This window comes from Aegilops tauschii, chromosome 7, assembly GCF_002575655.3.
Source record: "Aegilops tauschii subsp. strangulata cultivar AL8/78 chromosome 7, Aet v6.0, whole genome shotgun sequence".
NCBI classification, from domain to species: Eukaryota; Viridiplantae; Streptophyta; class Magnoliopsida; order Poales; family Poaceae; genus Aegilops; species Aegilops tauschii.
In genome coordinates, this window is record NC_053041.3 from 507,492,398 (window position 1) to 507,510,363 (window position 17,966).

A 17,966-nucleotide genomic window follows, 5' to 3' on the forward strand; every position below is an offset into this window, starting at 1 on the left:
CTAGGCAAAATATTTAAAGAAAGGAAGCCCACCAATACATGAAGAGCTTTAGTTGCTAAATCATTAAATGAAGCAAGCTTAGCAACCATAAGTTAAGCACCTATGCATTGGGGAGTATAGTTGCTAAGCTATTTAATGTGCTTAGCACCTCATCTAAGCACCAATGCATTGGCAGCAGCCTTACATCATCCGGCACTGCCTCCAACCACAGCCGTTGGGGCTCTTGGCCATTGCTACCCAACGCAGCAAGGGTGTGGGCGATTTTATTAGTCTCGAGGAACAAATGGGAAGGCAAATGTGCTGAAATTGAGACGGATAAACTGACGGATATCTCTGAAGAGAACACCTTCCGGGGCCCGATCATACTCGGAGCTCTGTACTGCGTGCAGGAGGGTTTGGCAATCCGATTCCACCACTATGTTGGAGATTCCCCATACTGCAGCAGCCGACAGCGCCTGAAGGCATGCCTCCGCTTCAGTCTGGATTGCACTGACTGCATGTTGAATCTTTCCTGCCCCCGCCCCGACTGCATCTCCAGTATTATCACGGATTACAAATCCCCATCCTCCGGACCCTGCAGTATTATGGAACGCCCCATCGACATTGATTTTCAATTGGTCCCCATCAGGCTTTGTCCATCTGCATGCCGGCCTGGCGGTCCGTTCCGTCACTGAATTCATTTTGCGCTGCAGGTGTTCCAAAGCCCAGGATCTCACTTGAGCAGCCGTGTTCTCCACTGGGCAGATCTTCTCCCCTTTGTTTAATTTATTCCTTTGGTTCCACCATTTCCATAGCATGCATGCCACTAGCACTTCGTCTTGTTCACGAAGTGTGATAATCTGCTGTACCACTTGCCTGGCATTTGCACAGGCACAAAGCCGTAGTCGAACATCTTCCAGCTGCATTTCTCTCCAGAGTTTCTTCACCTCCTTGCATCTTATGAATAAATGGCACCCGTCTTCATCCAGTCTCCGGCAGCACAAACAGAGAGTATCACATTCAATCCCTTTATGACTGATGTTCGATTTGACAGGCACGCTATTGTGAGCCAGACGCCACAGGAACTGTTGCACCTTGGGTGGGCAGGGTATGTCCCATAGCTTTTTCCAGTCAATCTCCGGCTGTACTGGGTTGATAGTAGTAGGAACAGCTGCATCATCTCTAGCTTTTATATAGACCTGATACGCCGACTTGACGGAGAATTGGCCCCTCCCATCATAGTGCCACGCGTGAAAATCCTCAAAATCCTCTTTTATAGGCGTTGCCAGTATGACAACAGCATCTTCAGGCCAAAAAATGTCCCGGACTAGCTGCTCATCCCAAGTCATTGTCATAGGGTCAATAAGCTCCGACACTGTAGTAAGTACACAGTTGCCACGCGGGGTTCGAGGTCGTCGTGTTCCATCCTTGGCAAGCCACGGACCAGACCAGATGTTTATGTTGGTTCCATCTCCCACCCTCCATATAACACCTTCTTTCAGCAATTGCACACCTTTAAGGATACTGCGCCAAGTATATGAGATTCCCACCTTTGGTTGAGCATCCAAAATTGATGTATCAGGGAAGTATTTGGCCTTGAGGAGTCGGGCACATAAAGAGTCAGGGACCGTGAGCATTCGCCAAGCCTGCCTAGCGAGCATGGCAAGATTAAACCCATGCAAATCTCTAAACCCCATACCCCCTTTACTCTTTGGTCGCGTAAGTAACTCCCAGCTTAGCCAGTGAACTTTTTTCATATCATCTTGCTGAGCCCACCAATATCTACAAATCATTGCCCCCATTTGCTCACATAGTGATTTTGTCAGGTCAAAGCACGACATAGCAAAGGTGGGAATCGCTTGTGCACAAGCCTTGATCAACACGTCCTTAGCTGCCCTTGAGAGTAGCCGCTCGATCCAGCCTTGAATCTTCTTCCATATTCTGTCCTTCAGGTACTCAAAGATCTGTGTTTTTGCTGCACCAACATACACAGGAAGGCCGAGATATTTTTCAGTTCTAGCATCTGCCCGTATGTTCAAAATATTCAGCACCACTTGCCGGTCCTCACTCCTTGTATTCTTACTGAACATCACTGAAGACTTATCAAAATTTATCATCTGCCCCGAACAATTCTCATATAGTTCTAGCACATGTTGCAGTGTCTTGGCACTTTCGCCATTGGCTTTCATTAGTACCAATGAGTCATCTGCAAACAACAAATGGTTGAGACTTGGAGCAGTACTACACAGTTTTAAGCCCTTCAAACTACCATCTTCATCAGCTTTATTTAGTAGTGAAGAAAACCCTTCAGCACACAGCAAAAAAGGTAAGGAGACAGTGGATCTCCTTGGCGTAATCCTCTCCCTGGGATAATCTCCTCTGTGTAGCTACCATTGATTTTGACTCTGTATGACACCGATGAGATGCAGAGCATGATTCTGTCAATCCACCGTCTGTCAAAGCCCATTTTTTCCATCATTTTTTCCAGAAACTTCCACTCCACCCGGTCATATGCCTTACTCATATCCAACTTGATAGCAGCAAACCCATCTCTCCCCTTCCTCTTATTCTACATATAATGTGTGCATTCATAGGCAATCAAGATATTATCTGTAATGAGCCGGCCAGGTACAAATGCGCTTTGGTTTGGAGATATAATGTCAGAGAGGATTTGCTTGAGTCTATTTGCCAGTACCTTTGACACCAACTTATATACCACATTACATAAACTTATTGGTCTCAGGTTCTTCATACTATCCGGATTTTTTGTCTTGGGGATCAAAACCACACAAGTATCATTCCACCCTACTAGCATAGGCCCTCCATTAAGAACACTCAGTACCTCATGCAAGACTTTATCACCAACTATATCCCAGCATTTTTTGTAAAACAAGGAGGGCATACCATCTGGTCCAGGAGCCTTGAGATCTCCAATACTATCAAGGGCAGCCAGTACTTCCTTCTCAGTGAACTCCTTGCAAAGCAATTCATTCATGGCTGGAGTCACTCTTGTGTCAATGTGGCACAAGAGTTCCTCCATGCGGGTACCTGCAAAAGAAGTGAAGATGTTTTTAAAATAGTTAGTTACTACTTCCTTCATGGCTCCCTCCTCCTCCACCACACTCCCATCCTCTCTCCTCAACTTCTTTATTCTGTTCACCCTTCTCCTCTCCGACGCATAGGCATGTAAATTTTTTGTATTTCTATCCCCCCCATTTAAGCCAGTCAACATGAGCCCTCTGCTTCCAATAAAGCTCACGTTGTTCCTTGAGTCTTGCAAGTTTAAACCGCAGTAGCCCTTCTCTTTTAACTTGATCCGGCCCAATTTGTCTCCTCCTACAAGTTTCCAGATCTTTCTTTAGCCGGGAGATCCTCTTCTCAAGATCCCCAAGGACATTCTTATTCCATATACATAGCTTGCTCATAACTCCCTTCAGCGCCTCCCCCGGCCCACCTTCTGCTGGTTCTCCCCTATCTCCCTCTCCCATTCTTCTTTAATAATCTCCTTACAATCTTCTTCCTCCAGCCACCGAGCTTCAAATCGAGGCACCATATTTCCACCCGACCTCACTCTTCTTTCGGCCAACCCTGTGGTATCGATGATAATAGGACGATGATCAGAGTGGCGGGGGTCTCCATTTGTCACCGTGGCAGCTGGGAATCTATCTCTCCATTCATGCGAGGCAACCGCCCTATCGAGCCTCTCCCGAATGTACTTTTGTGCGGTGTGGCTATGGTTACGCCACGTGAAGACATCTCCCATAAAGCCGAGGTCATGCAGCTCACACTCCTCCAAAGTCATCTTAAACTTGTCCATACACGCTTGTGACCGGGGCACCCCTCCTTCCTTCTCCCAAGAGTGCAACACTTCATTGAAGTCCCCCGCACACAGCCAAGGCTTGCTATTCTGCTGTTTTAATGTACGCAGCAGTTTCCAAGTTCGCTCCTTCTCCTCCATCTTCGGCTCCCCATAAATTCCTGTAAATCTCCAAGTGAAACCATCCTCTTCAGTAATCCCCGTGTTGATGTGGTGTCGCGATACAAACCCAATAAGCTTCACATCCACCTCTCTCTTCCAGAATAGAGCTAAACCACCTCCTTTTCCACAGCAGTCCTTCACCACCATGTGAGGCATACCCAGTTTCCATCTTAAACCCTCCAACCTGTCACGCACCATCCTTGTCTCTGACAAAAACAACATGTCGGGGTCCTCCCTCTTCTGGACGTCCGGAAGGCCTTTAATTGTCGGGCCGTTCCCCAACCCCCGACAATTCCACGTTATTAGCTTCATTGATCCCCGCAGGACTACTTCGGCAGCCCCGCTTTAGTTGTTTTTGGTGGCTCGACCTCCTCGGTAGCATCCTGGTCCTCCTTCCTCATCTTCTTCTGTGTGTTTAGGTCATCTATCTCCATATATTCTCCTCCCCGCTTCCCCACCATACTGCCAATCACTTCTTGGGCCGCCACAAAACCCTCTCCATATATTCTCATGCCTCTTGAACTTTCTGCCCTTCTTCTCCTTTTCATTCTTCCCTCCATTCTTACTGTTCAAAGCACTATTATCCGTCCCACTTTTACTTAAGTCTCCCTCCGCATGATCTTCTCCATGACCTCTCTCTCCCCCCATTTCAGAAGCATTCTGCGAGTGTGGATCAATCTGCATGTTACTTTGCATATCTATCTCCTTGTTTACTTCAACCACCTCCTTAGGGAACGACAGTTGTTTAACTGCATCACTCCTATTTTTACATTGATGTCATGCTTCTCTGCTGCTACCTTAATCTTCAGTGGGCTCGTAACCTCCTCACCCCCTCCACCAGTATGTCCACTACTTCTAGAGCTTGTCCCATCCTACCTCCACGTGGGGGCATCGCTGCCTGACCCACCGCTTCCTCTGCCAAAATTGTATATCCTCCGGTCTCCCTGGTTCTGACCGCCACCCCCACCCCTACCTCCACTAGGGTTCCTACTCCCGCCGCTCCCTCTTCTATCATACCACTTCCCCCTTCCTCCTTCGTCTCCCTTCTTGTATTCCTCCTCTGCCCGCATCCAAGGACCAAACTGAGGTGCTTCGCCCTTTACCGGTTTTGTCACACACTCTTTTTCACCATGACCAATGATACCACATGTATAACAAAAATCGGGCAAGTACTCGTATTCAAATCTACACCAGAGAAACTTCTTCTTCCTCCTCTTCTCGCTGTCCTTTCCCTCCACCGTACCTTCGGTTTTCTCCTCTTCTCTCTCCAGAACAAAGCCTCTCATCAGAGGTAACTTGATGTCCAGTTTGACTTTAATTCGGAGAAATTTACCCGCCGCCTTGCCATCATGACCCACATCCACCTCCACTAAATCATGGAAATCCTTTCCAATCAGCTCACCCGTATCCCGGTTCATCGATCCCAATGGCAGCCCAAAGTCACGGATCCACATTGGTATGATGTTGAACTCGTACTCCTCCACAGTCTTGTCCGGGTCGAACTCCTCCATGACCAGTAACTCCTTATCAAACCACCACGGCCCATCCTCAAGCGCTCTTGTCCATCCCGATGCTTGCCGAAACATGAACAAAAACGTGTTTTCTTCTAGCTCCTTACAGTCCACCCCCTTGATTGGGCGCCAAATCCTTCCCAGCGTGTGCTCAACTACCCCAGCATGCGCCGGCCTCTCTGAGAGCAGCCTTCCCACCGCTTGCAGTTCATCCGACACCCAATCGTGGCCCTTTTTCTTTTCGTTTGCACCGATCTTCAGGCCCCTCCTCTCCGCCACCGACAACCTCAGCCCCTTCATGAGCCCATCTACTTCCTCCATATCTCCTAGCGAAGCCTAGTCGCTCAGGACCACGCCGAAAACCTAGGGATGAATTGGTGTATTACGACCGTGCTCCCTAGTCAACACGGAAGGCCTATGGTGGTGGGACGGGATGAGAAGACGGCGGACGGTGATGCGGCAATGGTTTGCTTTGGGAGGACGCGCTCACGATCATCCACAATCACACGGCGAACGATGACACAGGCTAGCGGCGGCCAGAACCCTAGACGAGATCCGATCGCCCCTCCGTGATTAACGCTAACCGTCACCCAGGGGACGGACAACTAATCTGAAGCTGGGCAAGTGGCTAGGAGCAGATAATGCTATTGGGCCATCGAATCAGCCGGCCTAGGAGCCACGGCCCAGTTCATGTAAACGCACCGAGGTCGGTTTCCGGAGCAGCGACCCGATTAGGTTGGGCATGCGGGACTCGCAGCGTGGCGCGGGTGAACGAGAACGAATGACGGCGCGTGCTATCGATCAGGTACGTACGTGTAGTTAATCCGACGGCAAAGGACGCCAAATCGCTGTGGAGGGGCGTAGGTAGCTCAGTCTTACTGTTTAGTAATTAGCAACCGAGGAAAAATATTGCAGTGTCGTGGATGAGTTGTTGGAGTTTAGGAGAACAAGGACATGGTGGCAAGAGTTCCCTCTCTCCGAACCTAGAGGAATCACCATGGAAAACATCCATCCGACGGTGGAAGTGACTGCTTAAAACATGGCGGTGTGCACTAGAAGAACTAAAGGAGGCGATTGTCGCCGGGGAGGAGCCTAGTGAGCAAAACAACCATTTTACAGTAAACTAACATCAATGAATATCAATGGCATGTTTTTTTTAATTCTTTTTTAGTTTCTTTCCAGTTTGAATTGTGTGTTCAGTGTTCTGTTCAGGAGTGGTAAGCGAGAGAAAACTAAAAGCACTATAATAACAAAACAAAAAAAAACCTTGAACTTTGGAAGCATTATTAGAAAAGGAGTTCCAACGGAAAAGAGAAAATGCTGAGGCGTCAAGCCATCAACTTTTGCGACAAACTTCCATAAGGTGCGGAAAGCTAGCATGTGAAGCAACTTAAAATGCTCGACATGGCCTGGATGGAGAGGACACGCTATTACTTTCTGATTAGGATTTGGCGGTCGTGCTTAGAGCTAATAACAATTGTCACTCGCATGTCGGCCGGGGTCTAACACTCTGGGCGTCATATATCGTTCGCCACTTACTGTGGACTCTGTACACTGTCAATGACCTTGTTTAATTAGCAGGCAGTTCATACCTTGTTTAATTAGCAGTCTGAATTTTGTGATACACACACTTGCAGACCATATTTATAGTTTTCTCTGAGATTTCTGACTAGACATGTTACTGGTTTGGTCTTTTTGGGCTATGTTATGGTGTACTCTGCTTCAGGTTAAACTCATCTCATCTCATTCAGCCAAAGGTTAATCTGTTTGCTTCAGAAATCAAATCAGGCATAGTATAATACATTTACAAGGAAATCATTCTAGGCTATGTATGTTTCCAAACATTGACTGTTTACTGAGAACAAGGAGAAATGTAGTATCCATACACCAAATGTATCACACACCAACTCATTCATATGCCCACACATGATAGCCAAGCCAATACATACAGTTATTACCCACACACCAACTCATTATTCTTAATCAAGCCACACATATTAAATTATTATCCACACAGCAACTCATATACATATGCATACACAATGACCAAGCCACACACACACACATTAAAATGCGCATTTGTCAAGGGGCCATGTCTCGACACACTGTAAAACCCCATTGAACCTGTAAACGTTACCAGCTTCCACTGTGGCTTCGGCAACTTGCCCGCCATAATGCAGCCGTAGAACTGAACTATTTCTGTTGTTAAACCACAGCACTGCTTCCTGGAGCTCCCCTTTCTCCCAGAAGATGCTGACAGTGGTGTCACCCCGGGCCCTCAGCCCTTTGACACACCCTTCAGGCCACTTGTCGCGTGGAAGCGCGGGCAGTAGATGCAGGTCAGTGGGAGTGCTCTGAAGCAACATTTCAGCGATCGCAGCTGAGAATCTGCAGGACGGTACAGAATTGGAGATGCTAATATTACTTTCAGACAACAGCCACATACCCAGAGTTGGTTAATGGTAATTACGCAACCCGGAAACTGTCAAACTGATCAGAGAGAATGAAGCATATATCGTATACTGAAAAAGTAAGAACCTTTCGTACCCAAAGTTTCCATCGATCTGGAATGGTGGGTGTGCTGTCCACAGATTGGTATACAGTCCTCCTTCGAACCCAACTTTTTCACCAGGTGGAACCAACGTGATTAACTTCAGGATCATTCTGTATGCATTTTGGCTGTTAAGAAGGCGCGCCCACAAAGCCATCTTCCACGTGCTTGACCATCCAGGTCCATCTTCCCCTAGTAAGAAACAATGATGTATTAACTTCCGATTTGAGGAGAAATGTCCCTTTATTAGTAAGTGTTATGCAAACCTCGTTTGTGAAGACTATTAGAAATAGCTTCGCGAATCTCAGGATTTCTCTGCATGGTTATAGTATGACCAGGATAAAGACCGAAGAGATGTGACAGGTGCCGATGGGTAACTTCAGTGTCCTTAAAATCTTGTGCCTCCGTGAAAAACACCAAGATGTGAGTCATATTATAATAGAAATAAATCCAAACCCAAGCAGAGCTTGAGCATTTACCCATTCCATGAGTGTTTGATCTTCAGCAATCGTATTCTGAGGGAGCCTTGGAAGCGCTTCCTTGATATTCTGGACCAAGGAGTATCAGATTTTCCCAAAATCTGTTGCGTAGTAGCATCAAAATATTATCTCTGAGAGATGATGGAGTCAACACACATTTCACAAACAAAAACAAGAAAAAACTACACCAGCATATATTTTTTTATCTTTCTGATTATATTTTATAGTGTTATAACCAGTTACGGCATTAATTGTTACCTCTGCAGAAGAAATGACTGCCGAGAATATCTCTCGGATGATTGCGATATCCATTGTAGTTGAATAGCTTACACTAGCTTGCTGACCACCAGTCCCTGGAGCAATGAAAACATGCTCGGGAGAAGTAGATGGGTTTGTTTCCAAAAGACCTCGAGGTCCCTCAATCAACCAATCAGTCAGAAACAGCGCGCATCCTTCCAACAATGGATATGCAGTGTTCTTCAAAAAGTCCTAGAAGAAACATACAAGAATAATAAGAATTTCAAAACTGTGAGATGCCAAATGATACTGCTGTAGGAACACTGGGACATCCTTGATACAGTTTTAACAAGAAATATAGTTTCAGAAAACATTCCAGTGTTGCAGAACCCCATAATTATGTGAGTATCAAGGTAGTAATGAATCGAAGACAAGTTGCACAATAAGAGAATAACAATGTGATAACATAAAACTTGCAAAACATTGAGACGTTGTAAGACTATATTTGCAAAATAATATGAGGTAGTAAGAATATTTATATGAGCTAACAACATTAAAGCATATCTATTTCTTACTTTGTCCAATAAATACTGGTAGTGCTCCCAAAGATGCGTACAAAGCCAGGCACCCCCCATTGGCCACACTGAGAACCTGGCATCTTCATTGTAAGCTGATGATTTTGCCCATATGTCTGAGACGTGGTGAGTTACCCAGCCACTTGCTTGGTAATTGATCTGTCACAAACAAAGAATTCCCCCAGCAATCAGATGTTTTGATTCTTCTACACGTTAAGGATGTTATGAATGGAAGAAAGACACTGATTTCCTCTAGGTAACTTCGCCTCAGTTTAGAGTTAACATGGTAGGACTAGGGTTCCTATCGGGCCTCCGGCGTAGATTGTACGGACAAGGGGGAGGAAGACGAGGGCTGGAGCGGGCGCGCTGGCGATGGGGCGCCGTCGCGGCTAGGGTTAGGTGCGGCGGCTAGGGTTCCGACTCCTTGGGGAGCCGGGCAACAGAAGAATATAATATCTTTATTGCTTGCCTCAAACGGTGTCTTACAACTAGTATTTATAACTTTAGCCTAAGATAACTTGCCTAATATAACTTGCCTAAGATAACTTGTGGGTCAAGCCCCTAATACTAATGCCCGGTGGGCCTCTTTCTGGTATAGACCAAACCGGTCATAACATCTCTCCCCGCCTGCGCAAACAGCTCGTCCTCGAGCTGAAAGTCTGGATAGTGTTGGCGGAATTCGTCACGCTGCTCCCAAGTAGCCTCCTCCTCCGGAAGGCCCGCCCACTGAACGAGGACGAACCAGACGCCACGACGGAGCTGCGCCTGCAACACCTTTGCCGGCTCGGGAAGAATGCGACCATCATCGAGTGGAGGAAGCGCCGGAGGAGCCGCCGGTGGCTCGCCACGGAAAGGCTTGAGCAGCCCAACATGGAAGACGCCGTGGATGCGAGCGCGGGCTGGAAGCTGAAGACGATAGGCCACCTTCCCAATGCGCTCCAAGATAGGGAAGGGCCCGGCGTAGCGAGGGCCGAGCTTGCGCTTCGCGCGCGGGTCGAGTGACTGCGTAGAGCGGTGGAGGAGACGCAGCCACACCCAATCACCCACCGCGAACTCCGCCTCGCGATGATGATCGTCGTAGTAGTGCTTGGCCAGCTGCTGTGCCTGAAGGAGACGCTGACGAACCTCAGCAAGCATCTCGTCACGAGTGCGGATAAGGTCACCCGCAACCTCCGTCCGAGCCGTCTCCGGGTCCACCGGAAGTATAGGCGGGGGTGGTCGACCATAGACCACCTCAAATGGCGTCGCGCGCAGGGCGGAGTGATAAGAGGTATTGTAGCAGTACTCCACCCAAGAGAGCCAATCCACCCAAGCGCGAGGCCAATCACCTGTCACACAACGCAAATACATGGCAATGACCTTGTTAACCACCTCGGACTGACCATCTGTCTGAGGATGGAACGCCGTACTCAGGCGGAGTTGGACACCCGCCATCCTGAAGAGATCGCGCCAGACATGGCCCGTGAACACTGGGTCCCGATCACTGACGATCGAAGCAAGGAACCCGTGAAGACGGACGATGCCGTCGAAGAAGGCCCGGGCCACTGACGCCGCCGTGTACGGATGGCCGAGCGCGATGAAGTGGGCGTACTTGGAGAAGCGGTCGACCACCGTGAGAATGACCGACTTGCCGCCCACCTTGGGAAGGCCCTCGATGAAGTCCATGGAGATATCCGCCCAAACCTGAGACGGCACCTCCAAAGGCTGAAGTAAGCTAGCCGGCCTCAGGGTCTCCGTCTTGTTGCGCTGGCATGTCTGACAAGACCGAACCCAGTCACGGACCAGGGCGCGATCGCCAGGGATGTAGAAGTCGGCGCGAAGACGATGGAGGGTTTTCTGCACACCCTCATGACCCGCCGAGTGGGCGAGCTGTAACACCTGGTGACGGAGATCATCATGCGCCGGAACAAAGATCCGGCGCCCATGGAGAAGCAGTCCGTCAGAGAAGCGCCAAGGCTCCTCCAGGTCGCCGGCCGTGAGCTGCTGCTGAAGAAGGACGGCGTCGTCGGCCGTCGCAGTGGCGCGGCGAATGTCGGCGAAGAGACCGAACGTCGGCCCGGAGCGGATGCACAGGGCCGCCCCGGCGGACTCGTCGGTGGAGGAAGCAAGGTCGGAGTCGCGACGGGACAGCGCGTCGGCCACGATGTTAAGATGGCCCGGCCGATACTCGACGGAGAAGTCGAAGCCGAAGAGCTTGCTGATCCACTGGTGCTGCGGCACAGTCGACAACCGTTGGTCCAGCAAGAACTTCAGGCTGTAGTGGTCCGTGCGAATGTGGAAGGACCGTCCCCACAAGTACGGCCGCCAATGACGAACGGCCTATACAAGGCCAATGAGCTCCCGCTCGTATGCCGCCAGCTTAAGATGGCGTGGAGCGAAAGGCCGGCTGAAGAAAGCGAGGGGCCCATCGCCCTGATGAAGCACGGCGCCGAACCCGGCGCCCGAGGCGTCACAGTCCACCACGAACGGGCGGTCGAAGTCGGGCATATGGAGGACGGGGCCCGTCGTGAGGGCCCCCTTGAGGGCCTCGGACGCCGTCGTCGCCTCGTCGTCCCAGGCGAAAGCATCGCGGCGAAGCAACCGCGTGAGGGGCGCCGCGATGAGCCCGAACTCCCGGATAAATTTCCGGTAGTAGCCGGCTAGGCCGAGGAACCCGCGGAGAGCCCGCGGCGAGTGAGGCGTCGGCCATGCAGAGACGGCCGCCACCTTGTCGGCGTCCATAGCCACCCCGTTGGCCGAGATGACATGGCCGAGGTAGGCGACGGTAGGTGTCCCGAACGAGCACTTCGAGCGCTTAAGGTGGAGGTGGTGCGCCCGAAGCTCGTTGAAGACGATGGCGACGTGCTGGAGGTGCTCGGCCCAGGTGGCGCTGTAGATAAGAATGTCATCAAAGAAAACAAGCACAAACCGCCGTAAGTAGGGTCGAAGGACGTCGTTCATCAGGGCCTGGAAAGTCGTCGGGGCGTTGGCGAGGCCGAAGGGCATCACCAAGAACTCGAAGTGGCCATGGTGGGTGCGAAACGCCGTCTTGGCGATGTCGTCTGGATGCATGCGCACCTGATGATAGCCCGACCGGAGATCGAGCTTGGTGAAGAAGCGCGCCCCATGGAGCTCACCCAAGAGCTCGTCGACCACCGGTATAGGGAACTTGTCCTTGAGCGTGAGCGCGTTGAGGGCGCGATAGTCAATGCAGAAACGCCACGTGTCGTCCGACTTACGGACGAGAAGCACCGGCGCGGAGAAGGGCGACGTGGAGATCCGGATGATGCCTGCCGCGAGCATAAGGGCACACTGTCGCTCCAACTCATCCTTCTGCAGCTGAGGGTAGCGGTAGGGACGAACCGCCACGGGGGTGGAGCCCGGTACGAGGTGAATATGATGGTCGTACACCCGGGCGGGTGGAAGACCCCGTGGCTCGTCGAAGAGGTCGCTGTGCTGCTGTAGAAGGGGATCCAGCAGGGGGTGCTCGGCCTCCTGGGACGCGGCGGCCAGCTGGAGGTGTGGCACGGCTGGCGCGGCGTCCCCAAGGCCGTCCCACCGGATGCGGCGGCCCAGCCGCCAGGACGTCATCGAGAGTGCGTCGAAGTCCCACAGGATGGGCCCGAGGGTCCGGAGAAAATCCACCCCGAGGATGAAGTCGAAGCAGCCGAGGTCGATGCCTGCACATGTAATGGAGAAGTGCTCGCCACCGATGGAGATGGGAACGTCGCGGGCGAGCCCATGGCACCGGAGGCGATCGCCGTTTGCCACCGTGATCCGCAGGCGCTCCCCGCCCGTGGTCGGCAGTGCTAGCCGACGCATGGTCGCCGTGGGCAGGAAGTTATGGGTGGAGCCAGTATCCAGCAGGGCCACCAGCCGCTCGCCATGGACTGTCACCGGTAACAACATGGTCCGTTCGCCACGGATGCCGGCGAGAGCGTGGAGGGAGACGACGCACGCCGTCGGCGTGGAATCCGCGGGCGTGTCCGCGGCCGCCGCGGTTGGTGGCTCGTCGGTCGAGTCGTCCGCCTCGGTGTAGTCGACCGTCTCCAAGTAAAATAGGCGGGGCAGACATGGGTCGGCGTGTAGGGCTCATCACAGTTGAAGCAGAGGCCCTGACGGCGACGCTCCTGCTGCTCGGCTGGTGACAACCGACGGAAGGTCCGGGTGGTGGCCGGAGGTGCGGTCGTCGTGGCTGGAGGAAGCCGGCCCGGTGATGGTGGAGTCGGCGCGGGTCGACTGGGATGGCGGCCGCCCTGGCCAGCCGGTTGCTGCAGCGCCTGAGCCTGCTGTTCGAAGGCCCGGGCGTAGTACATGGCCGTCTGGAGGTCGGGGGGGGGGGGATCCCGGAGCTCGACGTCCACGCGAATATGGTCCAGTAATCCGCCCACAAATAACTCGGCGCGCTGAGTCGCGGAGACGCCCGACGCATGGCATGCCAGGGCCTGGAAGCGGTCGGCGTAGTCCTGCACCGTGGATGTGAAACGCAAGCGGCCGAGGGCCGCCAGTCGGCTCCCGCGGATAGGAGGCCTGAACCGAAGGAGACAAAGCTCCCGGAAGCGCTCCCATGGTGGCATGCCGCCCTCGTCCTGCTCGAGGGCGTAGTACCAAGTCTGCGCCGCGCCTCGGAGATGATAGGACGCGAGCCAGGTACGATCCGAAGCGAGCGTCCGCTGCCCTCGAAAGAACTGCTCGCACTGGTTGAGCCAGTTAAGGGGGTCCTCCGTGCCGTCGTAAGTGGCGAAGTCCAGTTTGGTGAAGCGAGGGGGTGTCGGGCCACCGTGCCCGGGAGCTGCAGTCAACGGTAGTGCGTGTGCCGGGTCGGGGATCTCTGGGGCGTAGTTCGCCGAGCTGGAGGGACGGTCAGATCGGAAGGAGGGCATTGGGTGTTCCGGCGCCGTAGTATACACCGGGTCCGGAGACGAATCGGCGATGGCGAGGGCGGAAATTGCACCTGGTGAAGGGGCCGGGCAGTAGGGCGGGACGCGGGTGGTGGTGCTGTCGATGGCGGCAGCGCCTGGTGGTGCTGCTGCACCGTCGCTTGCGTCGCGGGGGCCGGCGGTGGCGCTGGGAGGAACTGCTGAGGCGGGCCCCCCAGCGATGCGGTGGCGGTCGGCCACGCTGGCCAAGGCGTTCCCGCGGCCGGGTAGGGCAGCAGGAGCAGCAGCGGAGGCGCCCCTCCGTAGGGCGCCTGGAAGGCCGAGGCGGGCCACTGTAGCGGCGGCGGCCCATAGGCGGTGGTGGCGGCGCTCGGCGGCTGGTTCCGGCGAGGTAGAGGGTGATGCCCCGGACGGCCTGGACGAGTTCTCGCAGGGTGCCCGACACCTCCTCGGGCGTAAGGAGCGGGGGCGGATCCGCTGTGGTGGTGGTCGTCGATGGCGCGGTGGTGGTGAAGGTCCCGGACGTGATCGCCGTCATCGGCGAGGAGGTGGCCGGCGGCAGCGGTGGTGGGGCGGAGGTGGATGGCAGCGGCGGCGGTGATGGAGGAAGCGACATGATCGGCCTGGTGTCTCTGGATACCAAATTGGTAGGACTAGGGTTCCTACCGGGCCTCCGGCGTAGATTGTATGGACAAGGGGGAGGAAGACGAGGGCTGGAGCGGGCGCGCCGGCGATGGGGCGCCGTCGCGGCTAGGGTTCCGGCTCCTTGGGGAGCCGGGCAACAGAAGATTATAATATCTTTATTGCTTGCCTCAAACGATGTCTTACAACTAGTATTTATAATTTTAGCCTAAGATAACTTGCCTAAGATAACTTGTGGGTCAAGCCCCTAATACTAATGCCCGGTGGGCCTCTTTCTGGTATAGACCAAACCGGTCATAACATAACAAGTATAAGCACAATTATCATAAACAAACATACTGTTTGCAGGACTTGGCAATCAGAACAAAATCTAAAGTTCAGTGGCTACCTATCTACCTTTGTGTCATGGATCTAAATCAGATAGTCTACTGTCAACCTTTTTTTATTTTTGTGTGCGACATGCACATGTGTGAATGTGTGTGTGTGTGTTTAGCTCCCGTGGCGAGATAACACATCTCTAGCAACTGTCGTGGGACCTAAGAAATTAAACTGTTCAGTAAGTAGATTTCAGTCATGCCTTTACAAAGTTGGTCATCTGTTGTCTGGTGGCATATGACATATTTCTCCCTAGTATAACTTCCCAAGGTATTACAATTCTATTCTCATGCTACTCACATTTGTGGTAACCTCACTGTTTCACTAAAATCAAATATTGAAAGCAGTAGAACTTACTTTTGCAGTCTTAGTTCCGTTAACTGCAAGAGATGCTATGAAATCAAGTAGTGGTTCTTGGCATTCAGTAAGGTTGCAAGGAAGTGTTGGCCAATAATTCATCTGAAGATTTATGTTGAGGTGCGGAGCACAGCTGCAAAATTAAAACAGTATGAATATTTGATTCTTAAGGCCCTACTCACATATCTCCCAGTTGCCTAAGTTAGCAAGTCAGATATTTTATAGTCAATTCATCAGCAAGTGCATGTATTAGAGTAGGTAGTTATCGCCTCACATATAAAAAACAGATAAGGGAAATGAAAAATAAAGGATATCGATGCAATAACTTTAGACATAAGAATAACTTACTCCCATCCAGGCACGAGGTCTTGATTCCAAATTCCTTGCAGATTAGATATCTGTGTTCCAGGTCGAGAGCATGAAATGAGCAGATATCGACCATATTGGAAGAGAAGTTCAACCAAAGAAGAATCCTCGTCGCTTCGAAAACCATTCACTCTTTCTGCTGTAGTCTTGATGGCTTCACCAACTTCTTTCATGTTTATTTTTTCTATAGCTGCTGCTTGTGATAGCCGCAGACTAACACGGTGAAAAAGACCCTGGTAATCTTTCAAATGAGCAGCTTTGAGCTGATCAAATGTGAGATTCCTACTCATATTCATGGCCCTCAGAGCAGCTGATTCAGGATCCAGTTTTGAGTCTGACGGATTCACAAGAGGCCCGTTGAATGAGGAAGCAGCTGTAACCCGCAAAAGCACCCAATCTGCATTGTCAATTCTCAAACTTTGATCATTTAGAACTGCTACTTTTGCAGCAGTGCCGCTCATCTGCAGGCTAAGGACAGCTGCAAACCCGATACCAGTAGCATCGTTGGCTTCATTTTCTTGTAGCTTGTGTCCTTGTGCTGGACAGGTGCCATCCATGATCATCTCATTTGCATTCATTACACGAACTCTGTGGTTTAACTTACTATTTAACGATAAAGTCAATGATACATGTTCTGATTTGTTTGCTGAAATCTTGGTAACAATGACCTGGTGTGGATTTGAGCAGAAGTGCTCCCTTGTGTACTGAACTTCTCCAATGTTGTACGTGATAATTGTGGTAGCAGTATGCAGATCAAGCTCCCTTTTGTAGGAACTATACTCCTGATTGGATATGTCAAACTCTAGATTCATATCTCCAAGAGGTTTGTAGACCTTCATAGCATCAAGATAAGATTGTGTTATGAACTTCTATTGCAGATGTGTAATACTGCATCTTGCAACAATAACCTTCAACTTGAAAACCAATGGTAAGTTTAGTTCAAATTCTTCGGCTATGATATGCTATTTTTGGAAATAATACTTTTCAACTTATAACAGGTTAACAAAACAATGACCTTTTATCATGGTTTTTGTAAGTAAGAAAAAAAAGGTCTCTTCCAACATTTTTTTGCCGATGGTCCATACAGCCATGGTGCAATAAAGGCTAAAATGTTGCATATATCGTCAACTAAATCCCCAACTATAACGAAGTAAAACACACATTTAATGTGCAGTAAGATGCATCATATCATAATTCGGAACAATACTCAATGACGGCAAGGGTCAAGGAATTCATGGTGCTAGGTCCGGCCTCACCGCAACACAGCAATCAATAGCATGCTCCGACGTGCAAAGCAGAACACCATGGCATATAGCATACCTCTGTTAGACCACCGAAAAGGCCCGAAGCCGCATTGGTGGCATCCACAAACCGTCCCTCGTCGACGAGCTTCCTGACGGCGGCAAGGGCGGCAGGTGCTTTCGGGTCGGTGTAATCTCCCGGCACACCGCTCCAGAGAGTGTCAACTGCAAGAACAATTATGGTTACTTTATCCTTTCACTTGCCATGATACTCATATAAGGGAAGGGACGATGGTTTGGTTCGGGAGTTTCGTCGAACACCCTCCAGGCGCCGTTCTTGGTCGAGTCATGAGTCACAACCCGGTTTGCTGATCTGATCCCGGTACGTGCTCCGTTTAAACACCCGTCGTGAACAAGGAATGGCAGGCGGCTGAACTCGAGACCGGGGCAAAGGCGTAGGCAACGGGGGAGGCAGCTGGTACGTACGGTTGAGCTGGAGCTTCTCGGAGGCGACGCCGCCCCAAACCATGGCGCCGAGGCTACCGTTCCCGATCGGCGCCGAGTCCGTGAAGTGCTCCGCCGGCGACGCGAACACCACCTTCAGTGGCCGCTCCCCCGCCTCCTCGTCCGCCCGCCGGCGCGCCCGGACCCGGTCGCCGTCCATGAGTGGAGTGGTGGTCAGTGGTGGAAGAGGGAGGAGGAGATCTTGGAGAAGCGGTGCCGAGCGAGCGAGTGCTTTGGCAGGGGAGGCGGCCTGCGGGGGTTTTTCAGGGTGGCAGAGCTTCCATTTTCGCAGTGGCGTGTTACGCGTGTAC

General features: G+C 51.5%; 2 protein-coding genes and 1 pseudogene across 2 annotated transcripts; all 3 read right to left on the reverse strand.

The window, feature by feature from the left end:
• Positions 1 to 266: 266 nt before the first annotated feature.
• LOC141027311 (uncharacterized) lies at positions 267 to 5,790 on the reverse strand. The gene is made up of 4 exons (XM_073504306.1): positions 5,202 to 5,790; positions 2,822 to 3,027; positions 2,371 to 2,548; positions 267 to 2,284 (listed from the first exon to the last, which is right to left on the reverse strand). Exons 1-4 carry the CDS (start codon positions 5,788 to 5,790, stop codon positions 267 to 269), a joined length of 2,991 nt encoding a protein of 996 aa, XP_073360407.1.
• A 1,513-nt stretch (positions 5,791 to 7,303) lies between these two features.
• Positions 7,304 to 17,927, reverse strand: LOC109745064 (alpha-L-fucosidase 2-like; annotated as a pseudogene).
• Positions 11,612 to 14,786, reverse strand: LOC141028091 (uncharacterized). Its single transcript, XM_073505952.1, has 3 exons — positions 14,609 to 14,786; positions 13,531 to 14,547; positions 11,612 to 13,381 (listed from the first exon to the last, which is right to left on the reverse strand). The coding sequence occupies exons 1-3, from the start codon at positions 14,784 to 14,786 to the stop codon at positions 11,631 to 11,633; spliced, it is 2,946 nt and encodes a 981-aa protein (XP_073362053.1). The 3' UTR covers positions 11,612 to 11,630.
• Positions 17,928 to 17,966: the final 39 nt, after the last annotated feature.

Coding starts and splice junctions, on each gene's coding strand:
- LOC141027311 (XM_073504306.1), bottom strand. CDS start 5,790: ATGGAGGAAGTAGATGGGCTCATGAAGGGGCTGAGGTTGTCGGTGGCG. Junction 3,028..5,201: donor AGAAGAGGAGAAAACCGAAG/GTACGGTGGAGG, acceptor CTTCTTTTGCAG/GTACCCGCATGGAGGAACTC. Junction 2,549..2,821: donor GTGATAAAGTCTTGCATGAG/GTACTGAGTGTT, acceptor CATTATATGTAG/AATAAGAGGAAGGGGAGAGA.
- LOC141028091 (XM_073505952.1), bottom strand. CDS start 14,786: ATGTCGCTTCCTCCATCACCGCCGCCGCTGCCATCCACCTCCGCCCCA. Junction 14,548..14,608: donor TACGCCCGAGGAGGTGTCGG/GCACCCTGCGAG, acceptor CGCCGGAACCAG/CCGCCGAGCGCCGCCACCAC. Junction 13,382..13,530: donor CCAGGGCGGCCGCCATCCCA/GTCGACCCGCGC, acceptor AACTGTGATGAG/CCCTACACGCCGACCCATGT.